The sequence below is a fragment of the Zea mays genome, chromosome 5 (genome assembly GCF_902167145.1).
Source record: "Zea mays cultivar B73 chromosome 5, Zm-B73-REFERENCE-NAM-5.0, whole genome shotgun sequence".
Taxonomy (NCBI): Eukaryota; Viridiplantae; Streptophyta; class Magnoliopsida; order Poales; family Poaceae; genus Zea; species Zea mays.
The window spans coordinates 23877521-23903151 of NC_050100.1; the positions used below are offsets into that span (position 1 = coordinate 23877521).

Below are 25631 nucleotides of genomic sequence, written 5' to 3' on the forward strand. Positions count from 1 at the left end.
GTAATATCCTAAAGTTTCCTTTGGATATCCCACGAACATGCACTTGTCCGATTTTGGAGTGAGTTTATCCGACTGTAGTCGCTTGACGTAAACCTCACAACCCCAAATCTTCAGAAAAGACAAACTGGGAGTCTTCCCAGTCCACATCTCATATGGTGTCTTAACTACGGACTTAGACTGTACCCTATTTAGTGTGAAAGCTGCTGTTTCTAGAGCGTATCCCCAAAACGACAAAGGTAGGTCCGACTGGCTCATCATTGATCGAACCATATCCAATAAAGTCCGATTACGTCGCTGAGACACGTCATTCCTCTGAGGCGTTCCAGGCGGTGTAAGCTGTGGAACAATTCCACAACTCTTTAGATGATTGCTAAACTCATGACTCTAATATTCACCACCACGATCTGATCGCAGTGCTTTAATTTTCTTGCCACGCTGATTTTCTACTTCATTCTGAAACTCTTTGAACTTTTCTAAGGATTCAGACTTGTGTTTCATTAAGTAGACATACCCATATCTACTAAAATCATCAGTGAAGGTTATGAAGTATTGGAATCCTCCCCTAGCTGTCGTACTCATTGGTCCGCACACATCAGTATGTATGAGTTCCAATAAATCTAATGTCCTCTCCGGTAAACCCGTGAAAGGCGCCTTGGTCATCTTACCAAGTAAGCAAGCTTCACATGTCTCGTATGATTCAAAATCAAACGAAGTTAAAAGCCCATCAGAATGAAGCTTCTTCATGCGATTCTCACTTATATGACCCAAACGACAGTGCCACATGTAGGTAGGACTTAAATCATTAGGCCGAGGCCTTTTAGCACTAATATTACAGATAGGTGCATCATCAAGATTTAAAATGAATAACCCATTCATAATGGATGCAAAAGCCACAAACATGCCATTCTTAGAGATCACACAACCATTGTTTTCACTCGCAAATGAATAACCATCCTTCATCAAACATGAAGGAGACATAATGTTTCGACTCATACTAGGAACTAGATAACAATTATTTAACTCCAAAATAAATCCTGATGGGAGGTGGAGTTGCATCGTCCCGACGGTCAACGCAGCAACTCTTGCATTATTGCCTACCCGGAAATCAACTTCTCCTCTTTTCACGCTTCTACTTCTTATCATTCCCTGCATCAAATTGCAAATATGGGCAACCGATCCGGTATCAAATACCCAAGAATTAATATAAGAATCAGCAGGAAAAATTTCTGTAATGTGAATAGCAAGTGTACCTGCTGCGGATGTACCCTTACCGCCGCGATCCTTAATAGAGGCCAAGTACTGCTTGCAATTCCTTTTCCAGTGACCAAGTTCTTTGCAATAAAAGCACTCTGCATCTGCAGCTGGTCCAGCCTTGGGCTTTTGATTTGGCTTGGATACTGTATCCTTTGCCTTGCCCTTCTTCTTTTGAGTTTTACCCTTCTTCTTAAAGTTGGGTTTGTTTTGGACTGCCATCACATGGCCGCTGCTGCCAGCGCTTTTCTTTATGTCCCCCTCTGCAGTTTTTAGCATGCCACATAGTTCATTGAGGCCCCTCTCCGCCCCATGCATATGGTAGTTCGTGATGAAGTTTCCATAGCTGGGCGGAAGAGATGCCAAAATGAAGTCAGTGGCCAACTCTTGGCTTATTGGGAAGCCTAGCTTCTCCAACCTCTGACTGTAACCAACCATTTTGATTACGTGTGGCCCAACTGCTGCGCCTTCTGCTAGCTTGCATTCCAGAAAGGCTTTGGACACATTGAACCTTTCAGTCCTAGCCTGAGTCTGGAACATATCCTTGAGCGCCACGATCATATCGTGTACCTCATGGTTTGTCTCAAACTGCATCTGCAGCTCAGGCTCCATGCAAGCAAGCATTAGGCAACTCACTTCAAGATTAGTATCCATTGCTTTCTTGTAAGCGGTTTTAGCTGCAGCAGTTGCATTTTCACCAGGATCCTCTAGTAGTGGGGTGTCTAGAACGTCTTCCTTTTTTTCAGCCCTGAGAACAATTCTCAGGTTACGGATCCAATCCGTATAGTTTGTTCCATTTAACTTATCCTTTTCAAGAATTGATCGCAAAGTAAATGTTGGTGTGCTAGGTGCCATTTATCTACAACAAAATAATGCAAAATACTAAGACAAAAATATCCATGACAGAGTAAATCATATTAAACATTTAATAGTCTACTCCCACTAAAATCAATATCCCTCGATTGATACTTAGTGATTCAGAACCCACAACTAACAAGTCTACTAGTGAGCTTTAGCATCACCGCTAGAAGACAAGGTAGATCGGTAAGCAACTCCTTGCTAATCATATCATATATATGACTCCTGTTGTTGGGTGACATCTCTATGTCTCGGCTCCCAACCTTATGCCTCAAAGTCCTTAACCATTAAGCTGACTTTGTTTAAGTTAACCAACCCTTTCTGCAGTTCGTATCCGATACAAACCTATCTAGTCAAGGAAAACTGGTGGCACCCTAATTTCATAGACCCACCACCAATTGTACAAGACTTATGATAGTGCAAGGTTTGGAGAGGCATTAAAGCTTAAACATTTATGAGGGATCGTCCTACTTATAACATCGCACGCAAGGACATATATGCAATATAAACAAGTAGAACAATAAGAATGGCATTCACACAACAGTTGTGATTCGGTATGGCTTGCTGTCACATGGTGATCCCCATCTCCAATAATCTGTCCATCACGATGATCTCCATCTCCATGATATAGGTATGCCATCCTCCAGTGATGAGTCCTTCAAGACCTATCTAACGTATGCTGGTAAACAAATTACATATACGCTTTGGATCATCACATGTTGACATGCAGGTCATTACATTAAATTTGGACAATACATGTGGCTCCAGCCGTATTGCCCTGGTCACGACACGCAGGTCATGAATAATTTATTAACATGCATCATATACACAATAGCCATACCGATCACAAGATGTCCTGCAAAAACAGGTTAGACAAACACGTTTCTATATGTTCGCCACTTCAGCAGATAGCCATGGCGGTCCCGTATGTATGGAAATTCCACTGGAAATCTCATGCGGTTGATCAAATCAACCCAAATCCGAGACTTTCGACCCGAAGAAGATTACACTCATGACGTTGATCTGTTACGTCAATCTGCTGGTTGTGTACGCAGTTAGCCCCGATGGTGATTCCAGCCGATAGGGGCAAGTCGCGCATACAACAGAGAAGGACGAACTGATCTCTCCAGTCATATCCGATGTAATCTACTTCAACCCTTTATTACCAATTGATCTAATCAAACCGTGCATCAAGTAGATCCATCTCATGAACCTAGATCCAGATCTAAAACTACGCAGAACCTGCTCCGATACCACTGTAGGATTATGGGGAGGCTACACTAGCGCAAAACAAAATTTTCAACCCCATAATACCAAGAACTACTGCGGTTATAGGTCATGGAATTACCACTAGACGCGCAGAGCAGCGGAAGACGTCTCGATGTAGACGAACGCGTCGAGCAGTGTCGTGCAGTCGCCGGCGTCCTTCACGTCCTCGCACAGTTCGTCCAAGTGCTCCAGATGCAGCACCTCCGAGGTATCCACACGTACAGGGAGGAAGCGCTGCGTACCGAACTGCTAGGTTCGCGACGGCGGCTTGGCGAGGGCGAGAGGTGAGCGGCGGCTGCTGGTTTGCAGGTGGCGAATTAGGTTATCTCTTAACCGCGCCCCCGCCCCTCATTATATAGGCGTTATGGTGGGCTTCTGACGCCGAGGCCCATCATTAACCCTAAAGCCCAGTCTAATTTCGGATCTAATCCGAATTAGGCTTCCTTCCCCTTAAGTGTGTGACCCTATAGGTTCACGTACAAATAGACATAGCCCGAGTACTCTTACTTGGCCCAATAATTGGCAGCGGCCTCTAGCAAGACATGTCAACTCCTATGTGTACGTAAAGATCATATCAGACGAACCATTGCGACATTACGTACATGATGTTCCCTTTGTCTCACGATATTTGGTCTGGCTCTAAGCTGACCTCTCTTTCTCGATACTGTGAATTGGAATCCTTTCAATGGTTAACTCTTAACCCTAGCACGGCCATGCATTTCTTGATCCAATCACTCGAGGGGCCCAGAGATATCTCTCTCACAAAGAGAGGGACAAATTCCATCTTGACTGACCATGCCTCATAGCATGCTTCCTGACAAACCCAAAACTACCTTTATAACTACCCAGTTACGGGATAGCGTTTGATAGTCCCTAAGTAAGTCAATTCACATCTCGAGAACATGCGACAATCTCAGGTCTAAGGATACAGTATTCATGTTGCAAGAAGAGAACTATATTACAATATCTCACGTTGGGTCGGTCCAGCCTCATGTCATACATGCGCCCACATTATTAGTTTAACATCTCCATGTTCATGACTTGTGAAATGTAGTCATCAACTAATACATGTGCTAGTCATCGACTCTGACTAGGGACATCATTTAGAATAACCATATAAGTAAAGAATCTCACAAACAATTCACATAATTGCTAATCAATACAAGGTGCCTTCCATGGATATTCAATTAAGCAATATATATATCATGGATACAAAGAAATATGCTCATCTCTATGATTATCTCTAGGGCATATTTCTAACAATGACGGGGGAGAAGAAGATGTTCACCTCCTACGTCAAAACAAGGATTCCCAAGATTCAATAATATTCGGTGATGGGAATCAAGGCAAGGTAAAAGGGTTAGGTAAAATTGCTATTTCATCCGAGCACTCTATATCTAATGTGTTTTTAGTTGAGTCTCTTGGATATAATTTGTTATCTGTTAGTCAATTGTGCAATATGGGATATAATTGTCTATTCACAAATGTAGATGTGTCTGTCTTTAGAAGAAGTGATGGTTCATTAGCCTTTAAGGGTGTATTAGACGGCAAACTTTACTTAGTTGATTTTGCAAAAGAGGAGGCCGGTCTAGATGCATGCTTAATTGCTAAGACTAGCATGGGCTGGCTGTGGCATCGCCGCTTAGCACATGTGGGGATGAAGAACCTTCACAAGCTTCTAAAGGGAGAACACGTGATAGGTTTAACTAATGTTACCTTCGAAAAAGATAGACCTTGTGCAGCTTGTCAAGCAGGTAAACAAGTGGGAGGAGCGCATCACAGCAAGAATGTGATGACCACATCAAGACCCCTGGAGCTGCTACATATGGACCTCTTCGGACCCGTCGCCTATCTAAGTATAGGAGGAAGTAAGTATGGTCTTGTTATAGTTGATGACTTTTCCCGCTTCACTTGGGTATTCTTTTTGCAGGATAAATCTGAAACCCAAGGGACCCTCAAGCGCTTCCTAAGGAGAGCTCAAAACGAGTTTGAGCTCAAGGTGAAAAAGATAAGGAGCGACAATGGGTCCGAGTTCAAGAACCTTCAAGTGTAGGAGTACCTTGAGGAGGAAGGGATCAAGCACGAGTTCTCCGCTCCCTACACACCACAGCAAAATGGTGTGGTAGAGAGGAAAAACAGGACACTTATAGACATGGCGAGGACGATGCTTGGAGAGTTCAAGACCCTCGAGCATTTTTGGTCGGAAGCCGTGAACACGGCTTGCCACGCCATCAACAGGGTCTACCTTCATCGCCTCCTCAAGAAGATGTCGTATGAGCTACTAACCGGTAACAAACCCAACGTTTCGTATTTTCGAGTTTTTGGGAGTTAATGCTACATTCTAGTGAAGAAGAGTAGGAATTCCAAATTTGCTCCCAAAGTCGTAGAAGGGTTTTTGTTAGTTTATGACTCAAATACAAAGGCGTATAGAGTCTTCAACAAATCATCGGGGTTGGTTGAAGTCTCTAGCGACGTTGTATTTGATGAGACTAATGGCTCTCCAAGAGAGCAAGTTGTTGATTTTGATGATATAGATGAAGAAGAAGTTCCAACGGCCGCAATACGCACCATGGCAATTGGAGATGTGCGGCCACAGGAACAAGATGAGAAAGATCAACCTTCTTCCTCAACAATGGTGCAACCCCCAACTCAAGATGATGAACAGGAGGCGTGTGATCAAGGGGGAGCACAAGATGATCATGTAATGGAGGAAGAAGCACAACCAACACCTCCAACCCAAGTTCGAGCAATGATTCAAAGGGATCATCCCGTCGACCAAATTTTGGGTGATATTAGCAAGGGAGTAACTACTCGATCTCGATTAGTTAATTTTTGTGAGCATTACTCCTTTGTCTCTTCTATTGAGCCTTTCAGGGTAGAAGAGGCCTTGCTAGATCCGGACTGGGTGTTGGCCATGCAAGAGGAGCTCAACAACTTCAAGAGGAATGAAGTTTGGACACTGGTGCCTCGTCCCAAACAAAATGTTGTGGGAACCAAGTGGGTGTTCCGCAACAAACAAGATGAGCACGGGGTGGTGACAAGGAACAAGGCACGACTTGTGGCAAAAGGTTATGCCCAAGTCACAAGTTTGGACTTTGAGGAGACTTTTGCTCCTGTGGCTAGGCTAGAATCTATTCGTATTTTGCTAGCATATGCCGCTCACCATTCCTTCAGGTTGTTCCAAATGGATGTGAAGAGCGCTTTCCTCAATAGGCCAATCAAGGAGGAGGTGTACGTGGAGCAACCCCCTGGCTTCGAGGATGAACGGTACCCCGACCACGTGTGTAAGCTCTCTAAGGCGCTCTATGGACTTAAGCAAGCCCCAAGAGCATGGTATGAATGCCTTAGAGACTTTTTAATTGCTAATGCTTTCAAGGTTGGGAAAGCCGATCCAACTCTTTTTACTAAGACTTGTGATGGTGATCTTTTTGTTTGCCAAATTTATGTCGATGACATAATATTTGGTTCTACTAACCAAAAGTCTTGTGAAGAGTTTAGCAGGGTGATGACTCAGAAATTCAAGATGTCGATGATGGGCGAGTTAAGCTACTTCCTTGGGTTCCAAGTGAGGCAACTCAAGGATGGAACCTTCATCTCCCAAATGAAGTACACACTAGATTTGTCAAGAGGTTTGGGATGAAGGACGCCAAGCCCGCAAAGACTCTGATGGGAACCGACGGACACACCGACCTCAACAAAGGAGGTAAGTCTGTTGATCAAAAAGCATACCGGTCTATGATAGGGTCTTTACTTTATTTATGTGCTAGTAGACCGGATATTATTCTTAGCGTATGCATGTGTGCTAGATTTCAATCTGATCCAAGGGAATGTCACTTGGTGGCCGTGAAGCGAATTCTTAGATATTTAGTCGCTACGCCTTGCTTCGGGATCTGGTATCCAAAGGGGTCTAACTTTGACTTGATTGGATATTCAGATTCCGACTATGTTGGGTGTAAGGTCGATAGGAAAAGTACATCGGGGACGTGCCAATTCTTAGGAAGGTCCCTAGTGTCATGGAGTTCTAAGAAACAAACCTCTGTTGCCCTATCCACCGCTGAGGCCGAGTACGTGGCCGCAGGACAGTGTTGCGCGCAACTACTTTGGATGAGGCAAACCCTCAGGGACTTAGGCTACAATCTGAGCAAAGTCCCACTCCTATGTGATAATGAGAGTGCTATCCGCATGACGGATAACCTATTGAACACAGCCGCACAAAGAACATAGACATCCGGCATCACTTTTTGAGAGACCGCCAGCAAAAGGGAGATATCGAAGTGTTTCATGTTAGCTCCGAGAACCAGCTAGCCGATATCTTTACCAAGCCTTTAGATGAGCAGACCTTTTGCAAGTTGCGTAGTGAGCTCAATGTCTTAGATTCGCGGAACTTGGATTGATTTATAGCATACATGTGTTTATGCCCTTGATCATGTTCCTTATGCATTTTGTTTACTTATGGTGCTCAAGTTGTACAAGCACTCCCCGGACCTCACAAGTCCTTTGCAAGTGATGCACAAATTTAGGGGGAGATGTGCTACAACTTGACCCTTTGAGACTAACTGTGTGCGTGAGTTTGCCTGATTTAGTCTCGAAGGTGGAATGAAAGGGAAAAGGTGGACTTGGACCATGCAAGACTTCCACTGCACTCCGATGAAAGAGTAACATCTTCCAAGTTCATCTTTGTACTCTTATTGCCTTTTTTACTCTTAGTTGAAGATTTTGGTGAGGCAATGGGGTTAAAGGGCCAAAATTGATCCCATTTTGGTGCTTGATGCCAAAGGGGGAGAAAATAAAGGCCAAAGCAATAGATGGATCAGCTACCACTTGAGAATTTTGAAAATAATAGAATAGAGCTTCTGTTTTGTCAAAATACTCTTATTGGCTCTTTTTGTTAAAAGTTGGCTTCTTGTGGGGAGAATTGTTGACTATGGGAAAAAGGGGGAGTTGTTGAAATCTTGAATCAATTTCTCTTGGAATGACTCTCTTTATGTTTTAATATGTGTGTTTGACTTAGAGATTGAAATTTGAGGTTGATTTGCAAAAATAAACCAAGTGGTGGCAAAGAGTGATCCATATATGCCAAATATGAATCAAAACAATTTTGAGTTCTCATTTGCATTGATATTGCACTTGTTCTAGTTGCTTTATGTTGTGTTGGCATAAATCACCAAAAAGGGGGAGATTGAAAGGGAAATGTGACCTTGGGCCATTTCTAAGTATTTTGGTGATTGAGTGCCAACACAAGTGCTTTTGTGTTAATCTATGCAAAGTGGTGGACAAAGTGCAAATCATGTCAAAAGGTATGTTTCTAGACTTAGTACATTGTTTTATGGACTAATGTATTGTGTCTAAGTGCTGGAAACAGGAAAGATTGAATTGGAGCAGAATGGCTAAGTTCAGCCAAGGTCAGCGCTGTCTAGGTGCACCGGACTGTCCAGTGGTGCACCGGACAGTGTCCGGTATGCCAGGCTGGCTCAGGCGAACTTGGCGCTCTCGGGAATAAATTAACGGCGTACGGCTATAATTCACCGGACTGTCCGGTAAGCACCGGACTGCCGGGCCAATGGTCGGCTGCTCGATCTGCGCGAGACACGTGGCCAAGCCAACGGTCGGGAGGGGGCACCGGACTGTCCGGTGTGCACCGGACAGTGTCCGGTGCGCCAACGGTCGACTTCGTAAGAAAAGGAAAGAAATCTGCACCGGACTGTCCGGTGCGCCAGGCGACAGAAGGCAAGAATTGCCTTCCTGGAATGCTCTCAACGGCTCCTAGCTGCCTTGGGGCTATAAAAGGGACCCCTATGCGCATGGAGGAGCACACCAAGCATTCTCTAAGCATTCCTAAGCACTAAGACATCGATTCCGCGCTTTTGATTCCTTGCGATAGCAATTAGAGCTCTAGTTGAGTTGTGAACTCATTGAGTTGTGTTGTGAGCTCTTGTTGCGACTTGTGTGCGTGGTGTTGCTGTGATTTCTTGTCTTGAGTGTGTTGCTTATCCCTCCCTTACTCCGTGCTTCTTTGTGATCATCTAAGTGTAAGGGCGAGAGGCTCCAAAGTGTGGAGATTCCTCGCAAACGGGATATAGTAAAGCAAGCAAAACACTGTGGTATTCAAGTGGGTCTTTAGACCGCTTGAGAGGGGTTGATTGCAACCCTCGTCCGTTGGGACGCCACAACGTGGAGTAGGCAAGCGTTGGTCTTGGCCGAACCACGGGATAAACCACTGTGCCATCTCTGTGATTGATCTCTTATGGTTATTGTGTTTTGTTGAGACTCCTCTCTAGCCACTTGGCATTATTTGTACTAACTCCTAATCAAGTTTTGTGAGTTAAAATTCAAGTTTTACAGGATCACCTATTCACCCCCCCTCTAGGTGCTCTCAGGTCTATGATAGGGTCTTTATTTATGTGCTAGTAGACCGGATATTATGCTTAGCGTATGCATGTGTGCTAGATTTCAATCCGACCCAAAGGAGTGTCACCTTGTGGCCGTTAAGCGAATTCTTAGATATCTAGTTGCTACGCCTTGCTTCGGGATCTGGTATCCAAAGGGGTCTACCTTTGACTTAGTTGGATATTCAGACTCCGATTATGCTAGATGTAAGGTTGATAGGAAGAGTACATCAGGGACATGCTAATTCTTAGGAAGGTCCCTGGTGTCGTGGAGTTCTAAGAAACAAACTTCCGTTGCCCTATCCACCGCTGAGGCCGAGTATGTTGCCGCAGGACAGTGTTGCGTGCAACTACTTTGGATGAGGCAAACCCTCCGGGACTTTGGCTACAATCTGAGCAAAGTCCCACTCCTATGTGATAATGAGAATGCTATCCGCATGGCGGATAATCCTGTTGAACACAGCCGCACAAAGCACATAGACATCCGGCATCACTTTTTGAGAGACCACCAGCAAAAGGGAGATATCGAAGTGTTTTATGTTAGCACCGAGAACCAGCTAGCCGATATCTTTACCAAGCCTCTAGATGAGTCAACCTTTTGCAGGTTGTGTAGTGAGCTAAATGTCTTAGATTCGCGGAACCTGGATTGATTTATAGCATACATGTGTTTTATGCCTTTGATCATGTTCCTTATGCATTTAGTTGTTTATTTATGGTGCTCAAGTTGTACAAGCACTCCCCGGACCTCACAAGTCCATTTGCAAGTGATGCATATATTAAGGGGGAGATGTGCTACAACTTGACCCTTTGAGACTAACCATGTGTTTGAGCTTGCTTGAACTAGTCTCAAAGGTGGATTGAAAGGGGAAGATGGACTTGGACCATGAAAGACTTCCACTGCACTCCGATGAGAGGGTAATTAACTCCAAGTTCATCTCCATACTCTTATTGCCTCTTATTTTGAGTTGAAGATTTTGGTGAGGCAATGGGGTTTAAGGGCCAAGATTGATCCCGTTTTGGTGCTTGATGCCAAAGGGGGAGAAAATAAGGCCAAAGCAAGAAATGGATCAGCTACCACTTGAGAAAATTTTGAAAATAGTAGAGTTAGAATTTTTGTTTTGTCAAAATCCTCTTAATGTCTCTTCTTGTCAAAAGTTGGTCTCTTGTGGGGAGAATGTTTGATTATGGGAAAAAGGGGGAGTTTTTGAATCTTTGATCAATTTCTCTTGGAATATCTTTCTCTATGCCTCAACAAGTGAATTTGACTTAGAGATAGGAAATTGAGTTTGATTTGCAAAAACAAACCAAGTGGTGGCAAAGAATTATCCAAAAATGCCAAATTTGAATCAAAACAAATTCTTGTTCACATTTGCATTGATGTTGCACTTCTATGTGTTGCTTTTTGTTGTGTTGGCATAAATCACCAAAAATGGGGAGATTGAAAGGGAAATGTGCCCATGGGCCATTTCTAAGTATTTTGGTGATTAAGTGTCCAACACAAATGGTTATGTGTTAAACTATGCCAAATGGTGAACAAAGTGCAAAACAATACAAAGGTATGATTCTAGACTTAGTATATTGGTTTTTGTGTACTAACATATTTGTCTAAGTGCTAGAATCAGAGAAAAGACAAATGGAAAAGACTTGGCTCGAGCAGCCAAGACTCTGGTCAGTCTGGGTGCACCGGACTGTCCGGTGCGCCAGGCTGGCATCTGGTGAACTGCCTAGTCTCGGGTCTCGACGACGGCGTACAGATATAAATCACCGGACTGTCCGGTGGTGCACCGGACTGTCCGGTGAGTCGGCTGCGGCGAAGTCACCGCTCTCGGGAATCAAGTCAACAGCGTACGGCTAAAATTCACTGGACTGTCCGGCGGTGCACCGGACTGTCCGGTGAGCCAACGGTCGGCCGAGCCAACGGTCGGCCGCGCAATCCGCGCGTGACGCGTGGCCAAGCCAACGGTCTGATGGGGCACCGGACTGTCCGGTGTGCACCGGACAGTGTCTGGTGCGCCAACGGCTCCAAAACATCAACGGTCGGCTGCGCCAGAACGGGAAAGAAATCTGCACCGGACAGTGTCCGGTGGTGCACCGGACTGTCCGGTGCACCAACCGACAGAAGGCAAGAATTGCCTTCCTGGATTGCTCTCAACGGCTCCTAGCTGCCTTGGGGCTATAAAAGGGACCCCTAGGCGCATGAAGGAGCACACCAAGCATACTTTGAGCATTCTTGATCATTCTCACTTCGACTTTGCGCACTCGTTTGGCATTCTTAGTGATTTGAGCTCCATTCTAGTGGTGAACTTTGTGATACTCATTTGAGCTCAATTCTTGGCTGTGTGTGTGCGTATTTGCTGTGGATTTGAGTGTGTTGCTTCCCTCTCTTACTCTAGTGCTTTCACCTTGATTCTTATTGTAAGGGCGAGAGACTCCAAGTTGTGGAGATTCCTCGCAAACAGGAAAGAGTAAAGGAAAAAGAACACTGTGGTATTCAAGTTAATGATTGGATCACTTGAAAGGAGTTGAGTGCAACTCTTGTCCATTGGGACGCCACAACTTGGACTAGGCAAGTGTTGTACTTGGCCGAACCACGGGATAAATCTCTGTGTCTCTTGTGCTTGTTCTCACTGTGTCAATTGTGGTTCACAAGAGCTCTCCTTAGCCACTTGATTTCATTGCGCTAACACTTAATCAAGTTTGTGGCTTTAAGTTTCAAGTTTTTACAGGTATCACCTATTCACCCCCCCTCTAGGTGCTCTCACTAATATCAAAGGACCCAAGACCGTTTGGGTACCTAAGAACAAGGCCTAAACTTGTTTTGTAGGTTTATGCATCCGGGGGCTCAAGTTGGATCATTGATAGCGGGTGCACAAACCACATGACTGGGGAGAAAAGGATGTTCTCCTCCTATGAGAAAAACCATGATCCCCAAAGAGCTATCACATTCGGGGATGTAAATCAAGGTTTGGTCAAAGAACTTGGTAAAATTGCTATATCACCTGACCATTCTATTTCCAATGTTTTTCTTGTAGATTCTTTAGATTACAACTCGCTTTCAGTTTCTCAATTATGCAAAATGGGCTACAATTGTCTTTTTACGAATATAGGTGTTACTGTCTTTAGAAGAAGTGATGATTCAGTAGCATTTAAAGGAGTATTAGAGGGTCAGCTATACTTAGTTGATTTTAATAGAGCTGAACTCGATACTTGCTTAATTGCTAAGACTAACATGGGTTGGCTCTAGCATCGCCGACTAGCCCATGTTGGGATGAAGAATCTTTATAAGCTTCTAAAGGGAGAGCACATTTTGGGACTAACAAATGTTCATTTTGAGAAAGACAAGATTTGTAGCGCATGTCAAGTAGTGAAGCAAGTTGGTGTTCATCATCCACACAAGAACATCATGACGACTGACAGGCCACTTGAGCTACTTCACATGGACCTATTCGGCCCGATAGCTTACATAAGCATCGGCGTGAGTAAGTACTGTCTAGTTATTGTGGATGATTATTCTCGCTTCACTTGGGTGTTCTTTTTGCAGGAAAAATCACAAACCCAAGAGACCTTAAAGGGATTCTTGAGATGGGCTCAAAATGAGTTCGGCTTAAGGATAAAAAAGATTAGAAGCGACAATGGGATGGAGTTCAAGAACTCTCAAATAGAAGGCTTTCTTAAGGACGAGGGCATCAAGCATGAGTTCTCTTCTCCCTACACACCACAACAAAATGGTGTAGTAGAGAGGAAGAATAGAACTCTACTTGACATGGCGAGGACCATGCTTGATGAGTACAAGACATTGGACCGGTTTTGGGCGGAAGCAATCAACACCGCTTGCTACGCCATCAACCGACTCTACCTTCACCGAATCCTCAAGAAGACATCCTATGAACTCCTCACCAGTAAAAAGCCCAATGTTTCATATTTTAGAGTCTTTGGTAGCAAATGTTTTATTCTTGTTAAAAGAGGTAGAAAATCTAAATTTGCTCCTAAGGTTGTAGAAGACTTTTTACTGGGATATGATTCAAACACAAGGGCATATAGAGTCTTTAACAAGTCCACTGGACTAGTTGAAGTTTCTTGTGACATTGTGTTTAATGAGACTAACGACTCTCAAGTAGAGCAAGTTGATCTTGATGAATTAGATGATGAAGAGGCTCCATGCGTTGCGCTAAGGAACAAGTCCATTGGGAATGTGTGTCCTAAGGAATCCGAAGAACCTCCATAAGCACAAGATCAACCTTCATCTTCCATACAAGCATCTCCACCAACCCAAGATGAGGATCAAGCTCAAGATGATGAGAATGAAGATCAAGAAGATGAGCCACCTCAAGAGGAGGACAATGATCAAGGGAGAGATGCCAATGATCAAGACAAGGAAGATGATGAGGGTCCAAGACCGCCACACCCAAGAGTCTACCAAGCGATTCAACGAGATCACCCTGTGAACTCCATCCTCGGTGATATTCATAAGGGGGTAACTACTTGATCTCGTGTCGCACATTTTTGTGAACATTACTCTTTTGTATCTTCTATTGAGCCATACAGGGTGGAAGACGCATTAAGAGATTCGGATTGGGTGTTGGCAATGCAAGAGGAACTCAACAACTTCACGAGGAACGAGGTACGACATCTTTGAAAGGGAAATGTGCCTTTGGACCATTTCTATAATGTTTTGGTGATTAAGTGCCAACACATAATCTTTGAGTTGTAATGTGCCAAACAAGCAAAAAGTGCAAATCATGTGACAAGGTACGTTTCTAGACTTAGTACATTGTTTTGAGTACTAACATATTGTGTCTAAGTGCTAGAAACAGGAAAAGAAAGAATTGCAAAAGACTTGGCTGAGTACAGCCAAAGTCCAGCTCGGTCTGGCACACCGGACTATCCGGTGGTGCACCGGACAATGTCTGGTGCGCCAGGCCAGCCTCCGGTGAACATGCCACTCTCAGGAAAAATCGGTGGCGTACGGCTATAATTCATCGGACTGTCCGGTGAGTCAACGGCCGCCAGCGCAACGGTCGGCGACGCAATCCGTGGGCGACGCGTGGCCCACGCCAACGGTCGGCAGGGGGCACCGGACTGTCCGGTGTGCACCGGACAGTGTCCGGTGCGCCAACTGCCACGAATCTGCAACGGTCGTCTGCGTCAGAATAGGAAGGAGATCCGCACCGGACCGTCTACAGTGATTGTCCGGTGGCGCACCGGACTGTCCGGTGTGCCACCCGACAGAAGGCAAGGATAGCCTTCCTTGTTGGCCTCCAACGGCTCCTAGCTGCCTTGGGGCTATAAAATGGACCCCTAGGCGCATGGAGGAGTCACCCAAGCATTCACTAAGCATTCTAAGTCTCCCACACTCTGTCTCCGCGCACTTGATCGATTGTTTTAGTGATTTGAGCTCCGTTCTAGTTGTGAACTCTTTGTGCTTCATTTTGAGCTCAAGTCTTGGCTTGTGTGCGTGTGTGTGCTGCGGATTTGTGTGTGTTGCTTCCCAACCTTACTCTTGTGCTTTCATTGTGATCTTGGTTGTAAGGGCGAGAGACTCCAACTTGTGGAGTTTCCTTGCAAACAGTAAAAAGAGATAAGAAAGAAAAGCTATGGTATTCAAGTTGATCATTGGATCACTTGAAAGGGGTTGAGTGCAACCCTCGTCCATTGGGACGCCACAACGTGGAAGTAGGCAAGTATTACTTGGCCAAACCACGGGATAAAAATCGTGTGTCTCTTGTGTGCTTTATTTTTGATTGTCTGTGTTTCCAAGAGCTTGCTTCAAGCTACTTAGCCGTTCTAACTTTAACAACTAAGTTTTGTGGCTATTAGTATTGAATTTTACAGGATCACCTATTCACCCCCTTCTAGGTGCTCTCAATCTTGTTCCACGTCCTAACCAAAATGTTGTAGGAACCAAGTGGGTCTTCCGCAACAAGCAAGATGAGCATGGTGTGGTGACAAGGAACAAAGCCCGACTTGTGGCCAAGGGCTATTCACAAGTCAAAGGTTTGGATTTCGGTGAAACCTATGCACCCGTAGCTAGGCTTGAGTCAATTCGTATATTACTTGCCTATGCTACTTACCATGGCTTTAAGCTCTATCAAATGGACGTGAAAAGTGCCTTCCTCAATGGACCAATCAAGGAGGAGGTCTATGTTGAGCAACCTCCCAGCTTTGAAGATAGTGAGTACACTTATCATGTCTATAAACTCTCTAAGGCGCTTTATGGGCTTAAGCAAGCCCCAAGAGCATGGTATGAATGCCTGAGAGATTTTCTTATCGCTAATGGCTTCAAAGTCGGCAAAGCCGATCCTACTCTCTTTACTAAAACAATTGCAAATGATTTGTTTGTATGCCAAATTTATGTTGATGATATCATATTTGGGTCTACTAACAAATCTACTTGTGAAGAGTTTAGTAGGATTATGATTCAAAAATTCGAGATGTCTATGATGGGGGAGTTGAAGTATTTCCTAGGATTTCAAGTGAAACAACTCCAAGAAGGCACCTTCATCAGCCAAACCAAGTATATTCAAGACATACTCACCAAGTTTGGAATGAAGGATGCCAAGCCCATCAAGACACCCATGGGAATAAATGGGCATCTCGACATCGACATGGGAGGTAAATCCGTAGATCAAAAGGTATATCGGTCAATGATAGGATCTTTACTCTATTTATGTGCATCTCGACCGGATATTATGCTTTCCGTATGCATGTGTGCAAGATTCCAAGCCGATCCTAAGGAAGTTCACCTCAGGGCCGTGAAACGAATCTTGAGATATTTAGTTCATACACCTAAGTTTGGTCTTTGATACCCCAAGGGATCCACCTTTGATTTGATAGGGTATTCAGATGCTGATTGGGCAGGGTGTAAAATTGATAGAAAGAGCACATCAGGGACTTGTCAGTTCTTGGAAAGATCCTTGGTGTCTTGGGCTTCAAAGAAACAAAACTCAGTAGCTCTTTCCACCGCCAAAGCCGAGTACATTGCCACAGGCCATTATTGCGCGCAATTGCTTTGGATGAGGCAAACCCTTAGGGACTATGGTTACAAATTAACCAAAGTCCCTCTCCTATGTGATAAAGAGAGTGCAATCCGCATGGCGGATAATCTCGTTGAGCACAGTTGCACTAAGCACATAGTCATTCGGTATCACTTTTTGAGGGATCACCAACAAAGGGGGGATATTGAGATTGCTTATGTTAGCACCAAAGAACAATTAGCCGATATCTTTACCAAACCATTAGATGAGAAAACTTTTACCAAACTTATGCATGAACTAAACATTCTTGATTCTAGGAACTTTGATTGATTCTTTGCACACATAACTCATTTATACCTTTGATCATATCTCTTTCATGTGCTATGACTAATATGCGTTCAAGTGTATTTCATGACAAGTCATAGATTGAAAGGGAAATGGAGTCATCGGCGAAGACAAGGCTTCCACTCCACTCCATCATATTATTTACCCTTCGCTGTCACTCCGCATAGCTCTCTACTTTGGTATAATCCTTTACTCTTATCTTATTTGCCAAAGGGGGAGAAAGTTTGAAAATGGCTCATATTTCACTCACAAGTATCCGTTTTTGGCGATTCATGCCAAAGGGAGAGAAAGTATTAGCCCAAAGCAAAAGGACCGCACCACCACTAATTTCAAAAATGAATCTTTAAATTTGTATTAAAGAAGTTTTTCAATTGGTATCTTATTTTTGATACAATTTCAAATTGGTATGATCTCTTTCAAAATTTATATCTAAAACCCTCTTGAACACTAAGAGGAGAATTTCATTGAGGGGGAGTTTTGTTTAGTCAAAGGAAAAGCATTTGAAACAGGGGGAGAAAAGTTCAAATCTTGAAAATGCTTCTTTCAATCTTATTCATATACCTTTGACTATTTGCAAAATGTTTTTGAAAAGAATTTTACAAAAAATTGCAAAAACAAAACAAGTGGTGCAAGCGTGGTCCAAAATGTTAAAATGAAGAAAGCAATCCATGCATATCTTATGAAAATGTAAATTGGTTTAATTACAAGTAACCTTTGCACTTACTTTATGCAAACTAGTTCAATTCTACACTTATATATTTGCTTTGGTTTGTGTTGGCATCAATCACCAAAAGGGGGAGATTGAAAGGGAAATAGGGTCAAACCTTTTCCTAAATGATTTTGGTGGTTGAATTGCCCAACACAAATAATTGGACTAACTAGTTTGCTCTAGATTATAAGTTCTACAGGTGCTAAAGGTTCAACACAAACCAATAAAAAGTCCAAGAAAGGGTTCAAATAGAAAGGAGCAAAACCAACCGAAGGCTGCCCTGGTCTGGCGCACCAGGGTGGATCAACTCCAACTCGCTAGCTTCGGGATTTTGGGGAGCCACTCCGCTATAATTCACCGGACTGTCCGGTGTGCCAAGCGGAGCAACGGCTAACAGCGCCAACGGTCGTCTGCAAAAGTGAACAGTACGTGAACAGTGCGCAGACAGCGCACACAGAGTTAGAGCAGGCGCCAGAAGGTACACCGGACAGTGAACAGTGACTGTCCGGTGCACCACCAGATTGTCCGGTGACCCCACTTGTCAGAGCTCCAACGGTCGAACCCCAACAGTTGGGTGATGTGGCTGGCGCACCGGACTGTCCGGTGCACCCTTCGACAGCAGCCTTCCCCAACGGCCACTTTGGTGGTTGGGGCTATAAATACCCCCAACCACCACACTTCAAGGATCCAAGTTTTTCAGCCAACACATTCAATACAAGAGCTAGTGCATTCAATACAAGACACAATTAGATTGAATCAAAGCCTCTCCAAGTCCCAATTCCACTGAAAGCAATTAGTGACTAGAAGAGAGAGTTTTGCCCGTGTTCTTTGAGCTCTTGCGCTTGGATCACTTTTCTTCTTTCCCATTTCTTGTTCTCAACATCATTGTAATCAAAGCAAGAGACTCCAATTGTGTGGTGGTCCTTGTGGGGACTAAGTGTCCCAATTGATTGAGGAGAAAAGCTCACTCGGTCTAGGTGACCGTTTGAGAGAGGGAAAGGGTTGAAAGAGACCCGGTCTTTGTGACCACCTCAACGGGGAGTAGGTTTGCAAGAACCGAACCTCGGTAAAACAAATCATCGTGTCACACTCATCATTTGCTTGTGATTTGTTTTTCACCCTCTCTTTTGGACTCGCTTTTATTTCTAACGCTAACCTCGGCTTGTAGTGGTGCTTAAAGTTTATAAATTTTAGATTTGCGTATTCACCCCCCCCCCTTTAGGCAACTTTCAAGCCACAAGTTGTTAGGTCGACACAAACTGCTAGGGTTGTTTCTGGTTTAAACAGATCTAACGGAAACAATGATACTTCAATGGATGAGTTCGTTGCTTCGCAAAGTGAAGACCAAAGTGCCCATAATGATCTTATAGAGAGACATATTCAACTGCAATAAATAAAATGGAGAACAATGGTCCCAACAATGATCTTATAAAAATTGAAGATTTTGTCCCTTCCCTCAAGTTGAGATACTTAAAGCAATACAATTTATAAAAGAAGATACAGAGGATAGAGAGATATTTATTGCTTCTGATGAAATGGATCTTGCAAATGCTTACATCAAAGGAAATTTGAACTAACGCTAGGGACTAGTTTGGGAGCCACAAGACCGGAGGGGATTGAAGGGGCTAAAATCCACTTCTTATTCAAAATTGAATAAGGAGGAGATTTTAGGCCCTCCAATCCCCTCCAGGTTTTGGACTCTCAAACTAGCCCTAGGTGTGTATTATTTCCTAGTTTACAAACTAATACTACTTATTTTACTTCCATGCCTACAAGTCAACACTACTTCTTTTACTTATATGCATGCACATTAGTACTGATTATTTATTTGTAAATATGCAACATAACCATTCCATATAGTCTATATGATTTGGTCTCTTCTAATATTTCTTGCACGCCGATGGTCATTAAGTGATATCACATCATTTTGGTATTGTTCATCTCCTTCTATATGAGATCCACTGTAACAACTCGTCCAATTCCGGACCGGCAATACTTACTCCTGGCAATCCTCTAGGACCATAGACCATCTACACAGACAAAGATGAGTCTTTTGTGCGCACTTTGTCCTCACTCATGCGCACTCGAGAAAACTTCTCGGTCGGTCACCCATCCCAAATTGCTCTAAGCCAAGCACGCTTAACTTGGAGGTTCTTTTGAGATAGGCTTCCAAAAAAGAAGATGCACCTTGTTGGTATAAGTACTCTATTAATTCCATTAAGCCTTGGATCAGTATATCACCATTCATTAGGGCTAGGATATCATAATTCACCTCCCTTAGAAGACCGACGTCCTCGTCGGTCAACCCCAATCCAGGAACCTCCCCTCTTGGCCACGTCTGTATGTCTAGTGTCGTCATATGCCATGCCATGTGACAACTCCGGGCCCACATGCACCATGCGCCATATACCCAAACCCCTAGCCCACTCACTCCCATTTGTAACAGTACTTACTCCTGGCAGCCCTCTAGGACCATAGATCACCCCCGCAGACCAATATGAGCCTTTTGTGCACGGTTTTTCATCACTCATGTGCACCCGAACTTTCCGGTCAGTCATTCATCCCAAATTGCTACAAGCCAAGCACGCTTAACTTGGAGGTTCTTTTGAGTAGATGCACCTTGTTGGTATGAGTACTCTATTAATTTTATTAAGCCTTGGACCAAGATATCACCATCCATTAGGGCTAGGATATCACATCCACTATCTCAATAATATTTACTTCAATCCTATCCTAACTTAGATGTTGATTACAACCATCATTCTTCTTTTTGAAGTTGTGGAGAACATAAAAATCAAGCACAATATCTCTCAGTGCATCAATATGATAGTAAGATGCACATTTTAGTAGAAAACAAATTTTTAGAACACTAATAGTGCGCTCAACTTGGTTGCGTAGTTGTGCATGTCTTAAGTTGATTTTTTTGCATTGCTTGTCCTCCAGTTACTTCTGTCTTGCTCTTGCAAATGATACCGAACATTATGGTATGGAGCTATGGGATTTGGAGTAATAGCATATCCTACATGCACTAGAAAAAATCCCAAAAGGGACATAGAAACCATGAGCTAATGCATCTTGCAACACTCGAGTGTCCGAAGTTGATTCTTCCCATCCAGCACTAACATGCACAAATTATCACTTCAAATCACATGCAACCATTACATTCTATGATATATTATCCTTTCTATTATGGTACGAATCTTGAAAACTAGGAGGAATGGTGTTAGGTACATCCGTACATGAGTTCCATTGATTGCTCTAATACAATCCTAAAAATAAGAGGTTACTAACAACAATACACAAGCAAATAAAATAGCATAATCATTTCTAACTTACCTTAAAATATGGCATGAACTTGGAATTGCTAGAAATTTAGATTGGAGTGTTTATTGAGGGAAATTGTATCAACCTTGGTGACGATGAAATGATGGCCTCAAGAACAACATTGAAGTATAGACTAACAATCTTACCACTATGCTAAAATCGTTCTTGAACTGAGCGATTACTTGCATTTTATTGAAAGGCAAAATAGAAAAAATAGTCAATTCTTCTTCAACTGAAACTTCTCTACTATTTGCAAGAAGAATCTTGTCATGAAGGACCCTATGAGCTTGAAAAAACTTTCATTTCCATGCGAAAGTTCCTACTTAGGTTATAGTTTATGGCCTTGGAGAAGTTCTTCGACATGCTTCTTTCCTATAGGAATAAAAGTGTGGATATGTGTACGTTTATGAGAAGAATTACTAGCTGAGCACTCCTTCACAATCTCCATTCCTTCATCTCTTCTCTTTCCATAGAAAGAAAATTCTCCACATCTCTCTTGTTGCATTCACTACTAACCTATCGTGCAGTCTATGGTTAGAAGATATATAAACAATCCACATTTAACAAGGAGAGAGAGAGAGCAGAGAAGAGTATTGCAGTTCTCTTCTTCCGTCGTCATAGTCAATACTTGTAAAACCATAACCTGAATTCAATGGTCATAGTCAACACTTGGGAAAACCATATCATGATTCAACGAGGCCATAAAGGCAAATAATCTTGCCTATTTATTTATTTTTTAACTTTTTAAACCTTGTTTGATGAAAGTGCTCAAGTTGGGTTTTCTTTCAGATTTAGGAAAGCAGGATACGGGTGGACTTCTGATATGTCATTTTTGGAGAACTTTTGATAAATGTTGTGCCGTAGTTGCATAGCTAGACAAACAAACCATGGCATCTGGAATTTTATTTTACGTACGCAGTCGTAATATTTTGCTGCTTTAGATATATGTGCATCAAAGCTATAATCTAATTCTTGACTGTGCTGTTATGCAACAGTGGATTGCTCCGAGGAGGTTTTTTTTATTCTGTAGATTTTCCATGTTTCAGCATTCTGAAATATGCGACGCCGTTAGCAGGTGCTCTGAAATATGCAGAGTACTTAGCATTTTCTTCTACCTCTGTTTTGAATGGAAACTGATGTAAGAAACACTTTGTCTTCAAACATGTCCTGAGTTAAACTGCTGTAGAAAAAATAATGTAGTCATGTCATAGCATTCTAAAACTATGGTATTGCAAAATTATGGTTTTGAGATACAGCGCGGCGCGGGCCGCGACGCGCACTGTCTCCACGGCGCCCCAGCTCCCTGGCCCTGGCTCGGCTCGATGAGACACACACGGCGCACGGGACCTCGCGGGCCCACTTGGCGGCGTGCGCGGGGGCTATAAAAGGCGTGGCCCTCGCCTCCCAACCTCCCTCGCTCGGCACCGCAAACAAACAGAATCCACAAGGGAGGCAGAGGCAGACCCGACCCGAATCACCGCCGTCGTCGTCGTTGAGAAGAGACAAAGTGGAGGAGTAGGCCATGTCCAACGTGCCCACCTCCCTCCGCGATTCCTCCCTCACCGTCTTCCGCCTCGCCATCTCCAGCTCCGACCCCTGGCCCTTCTCTTCCTGCCTGTAACCACCATCAGCCCCCGGCCGGCCGGCTTCTTCGTCCTCCTTCCTGATCGAGCAACCACCACAAGCAAGCAAAAAGAACACCGAGCTCCTTCCTGGTGACCATCATGCCCGGCAGGCATCATCATCATCAGCAGCAGCAGCAGCTGGCGGCGGTGGCGCCCAAGGGGTGCGTGACGGTGCGCGTGGGCCTGGAGGGCGAGGAGCAGCGCCGGTTCGCGGTCCCGCTGGGCCACCTCAAGCACCCGCTCTTCGGCGCGCTGCTGGAGGAGGCCGAGCGCGAGTACGGCTTCCGGCACCAGGGCGCCCTCGCCATCCCCTGCCGCGTCGACCGCTTCGTCCAGGTGGAGCACCTCATCGGCCAGGACCTCCGCGGGACCAGCTGCGCCCAGCACCTCGTGGACCTCGACGGCGCCCTGGCAAGCGGCGGCGGAGCGCACCACCACCACCAGCACCACCACCTGCACCTGCCGCGCTTCGTTGGCTGCTTCCGCGCCTGATCGACGGCGGGCCGCGCGTCGAGCGAGGTGGTTGCTTGCTTTGGTTGATTAACTAGCACTTTGGTTTGGCTCGTCGTCCTTTTCCCCCGAATTTTTTGTATTTTAGCCCTTAAACAGAAGTAAAATCACATTTAGACCTAAAAAAATTTTAAATGCAGTTTTGCACCCTTTGCTCGGCGCCATAGGCTATGGCGCCGAGCTAACACAGCTCGGCGCCATAGGCTATGGCGCCGAGGTCGTGTTGCGTTGGCACACCCCAGACGCGTGGCGTCGACGTGGAACCGAGCTCGGCGCCACAGATCTTGGCGCCGAGCTCGGTTGTGTTATTAAAATATTTGTTGCAGACATTAGCACAAAGCCCATCTAGCCCACTTGGTAGAGCACAAGGTTTCTAACCATGTGGTCATGGGTTCAAGCCCCATAGTTTGCATTTTTTTTGTTTTTTTTTGTTTATGTCGTTGGTGTGTCCGCTTAAATTTATTTCTCGCCTAGATTTTTTTTTATCTTTGTTTTGTCACTGAAGTCAGTTCAGCTTATATAATTTACCTATACTTACACTGAAGTTGCCACAGACCTATTCTTGATCTCAACCTGGGGGTACATCTAATGTAGTATCCAAAAAATTTAACACGCACTTTACAGATAATTGATGGCGGTGTAGAACTTCTGGAGTTAAAACAAAGAGAATGGGATTTGCGCGCTGACTTGCAAGCATCGGCTATTCTTTAGCCTCCAGCAAATGATTCATGACGAGGCGGAGGCTCCTTAGCTGCTTCCAGATTTGAGCGTGTTACTGAGCCTGCAATAATAGCCAACCATAAGTTGCTTCCTCCAATAATGTCTCCAGCTCTCTCATCACGTAAATGCAAAAGGCGTGTTTTTTTTGTAATTAATACATAGAACTGCATCTTGATCGACGGACAGTACATCCACTACTTGATAATGTATGAAGAACTATTTTAACTGATGATACGAATGGTTTATTAAAGACATTCATCCACTTGTCATATCTTGCAGAAACATCGCTTAGGACATGAAAATTTGACCCCACTTACCAGTCCAAACCTTCGAAGAGCCCCTCTCCCTTTATTGCAGATGTTTTGAAAATCGCCCATTGGCGGCTCTTAATTTTGTGTAGTTCTAATGACTCTGTAATGGCAGCATCATCGAGTGCACCTGGAAGATAAACAAAAATCTAGGCGAGAAATAAATTTAAGCGGACACACCAACGACATAAACAAAAAAAACAAAAAAAATGCAAACTATGGGGCTTGAACCCACGACCACATGGTTAGAAGCCTTGTGCTCTACCAAGTAGGCTAGATGGGCTTTGTGCTCATGTCCGCAACATATATTTTAATAACACAACCGAGCTCGGCGCCAAGATCTGTGGCGCCGAGCTCGGTTCCACGTCGACGCCACGCGTCTGGGGTGTGCCAACGCAACACGACCTCAGCGCCATAGCCTATGGCGCCGAGCTGTGTTAGCTCGGCGCCATAGGCTATGGCGCCGAGCAAAGGGTCCAAAACTGCATTTAAAATTTTTTTAGGTCTAAACGTGATTTTACTTCTGTTTAAGGGCTAAAATACAAAAAATTCGGTCCTTTTCCCCCTTCTCTCTCCCGCCGTTGCATGCTTTATTTGTGAGGGTTGATCGATACGAATACGTATTGGTTTGAAGCTAGCTTGGTTTGGTGGCGAGAGACATGGGATGGGACATCCAGGTGTTGACGATGACGGAAAATTTGTGATGATGGTCGATCTCAAGTGTAAAGATCTAGAGAGGATGATGTTCATCATCATTTAATTAACCTTAGCTTTTCTTTTTTTCCTTTGCTTGTACTATACGTACGCCAATATACACTTTGCTAATACCATGCTCTACAGAAGGTACTAGTAGTTCTGTTCCTGTAATTTACTAATTTACGTTCTTTTTTTCCTTCAAGACACGTAGCAAACATTAATTGTTCATTTCAAGTGTAAACTATGGATATCCCAAACGCGTTGACGCTAAGTCGCTAATGCATCCGATTCGATGAGCTGCTAGCCCAGCCAGCCAGCCAGCCGAGACTCGCTTTCCCATCCAGACTTGTACCATTTGAAATTGGTGAGCAGTTAACATGCCAAGGTCCACGTAATAATTAGGTCGGAAACTTAAATTCCCTGTAGGATTATTTATAGGGATTGAATGAGAAATTAGCTTAATTTCTCACTCAATATATCCGGGAAACCCTAGATAGCAAAAGGCTCTGCTGCAAAATTCCGATTACAAATCAAGCACAACTCAAAATGGTAATATGGCCCCCTTTTCAATTTATTCGGCTGTGTCCACCTTTTGAGCATATTCTCCTGTAATATCCAGCGCACATGTACACATATTCTTATATATGCATGTCCGT

General features: G+C 44.1%; 1 protein-coding gene and 1 long non-coding RNA gene across 3 annotated transcripts; one reads left to right on the forward strand and one right to left on the reverse strand.

Annotated features, from left to right (window-relative positions):
- Positions 1–22528: 22528 nt before the first annotated feature.
- LOC100191931 (SAUR56-auxin-responsive SAUR family member) lies at positions 22529–24224 on the forward strand. Of its 2 annotated transcripts, NM_001352152.1 has the most exons (2): positions 22529–23260; positions 23876–24218. In NM_001352152.1, the coding sequence occupies exon 1, from the start codon at positions 22841–22843 to the stop codon at positions 23231–23233; it is 393 nt and encodes a 130-aa protein (NP_001339081.1). In that variant the 5' UTR covers positions 22529–22840; the 3' UTR covers positions 23234–23260; positions 23876–24218. The 2 variants fall into 2 exon arrangements, with proteins under 2 accessions (NP_001339081.1, NP_001130827.1); NM_001137355.1 differs by having other exon boundaries at positions 22761–24224.
- On the reverse strand, positions 23800–25284 carry LOC111589304 (uncharacterized). Its single transcript, XR_002748318.2, has 2 exons — positions 24289–25284; positions 23800–24032 (listed from the first exon to the last, which is right to left on the reverse strand). It is a non-coding gene; the product is annotated as an uncharacterized lncRNA (long non-coding RNA).
- Positions 25285–25631: the final 347 nt, after the last annotated feature.

Bases quoted from the DNA above. Each gene is read 5' to 3' on its own strand.
- LOC100191931 (NM_001352152.1), top strand. From the start codon at position 22,841: ATGCCCGGCAGGCATCATCATCATCAGCAGCAGCAGCAGCTGGCGGCG.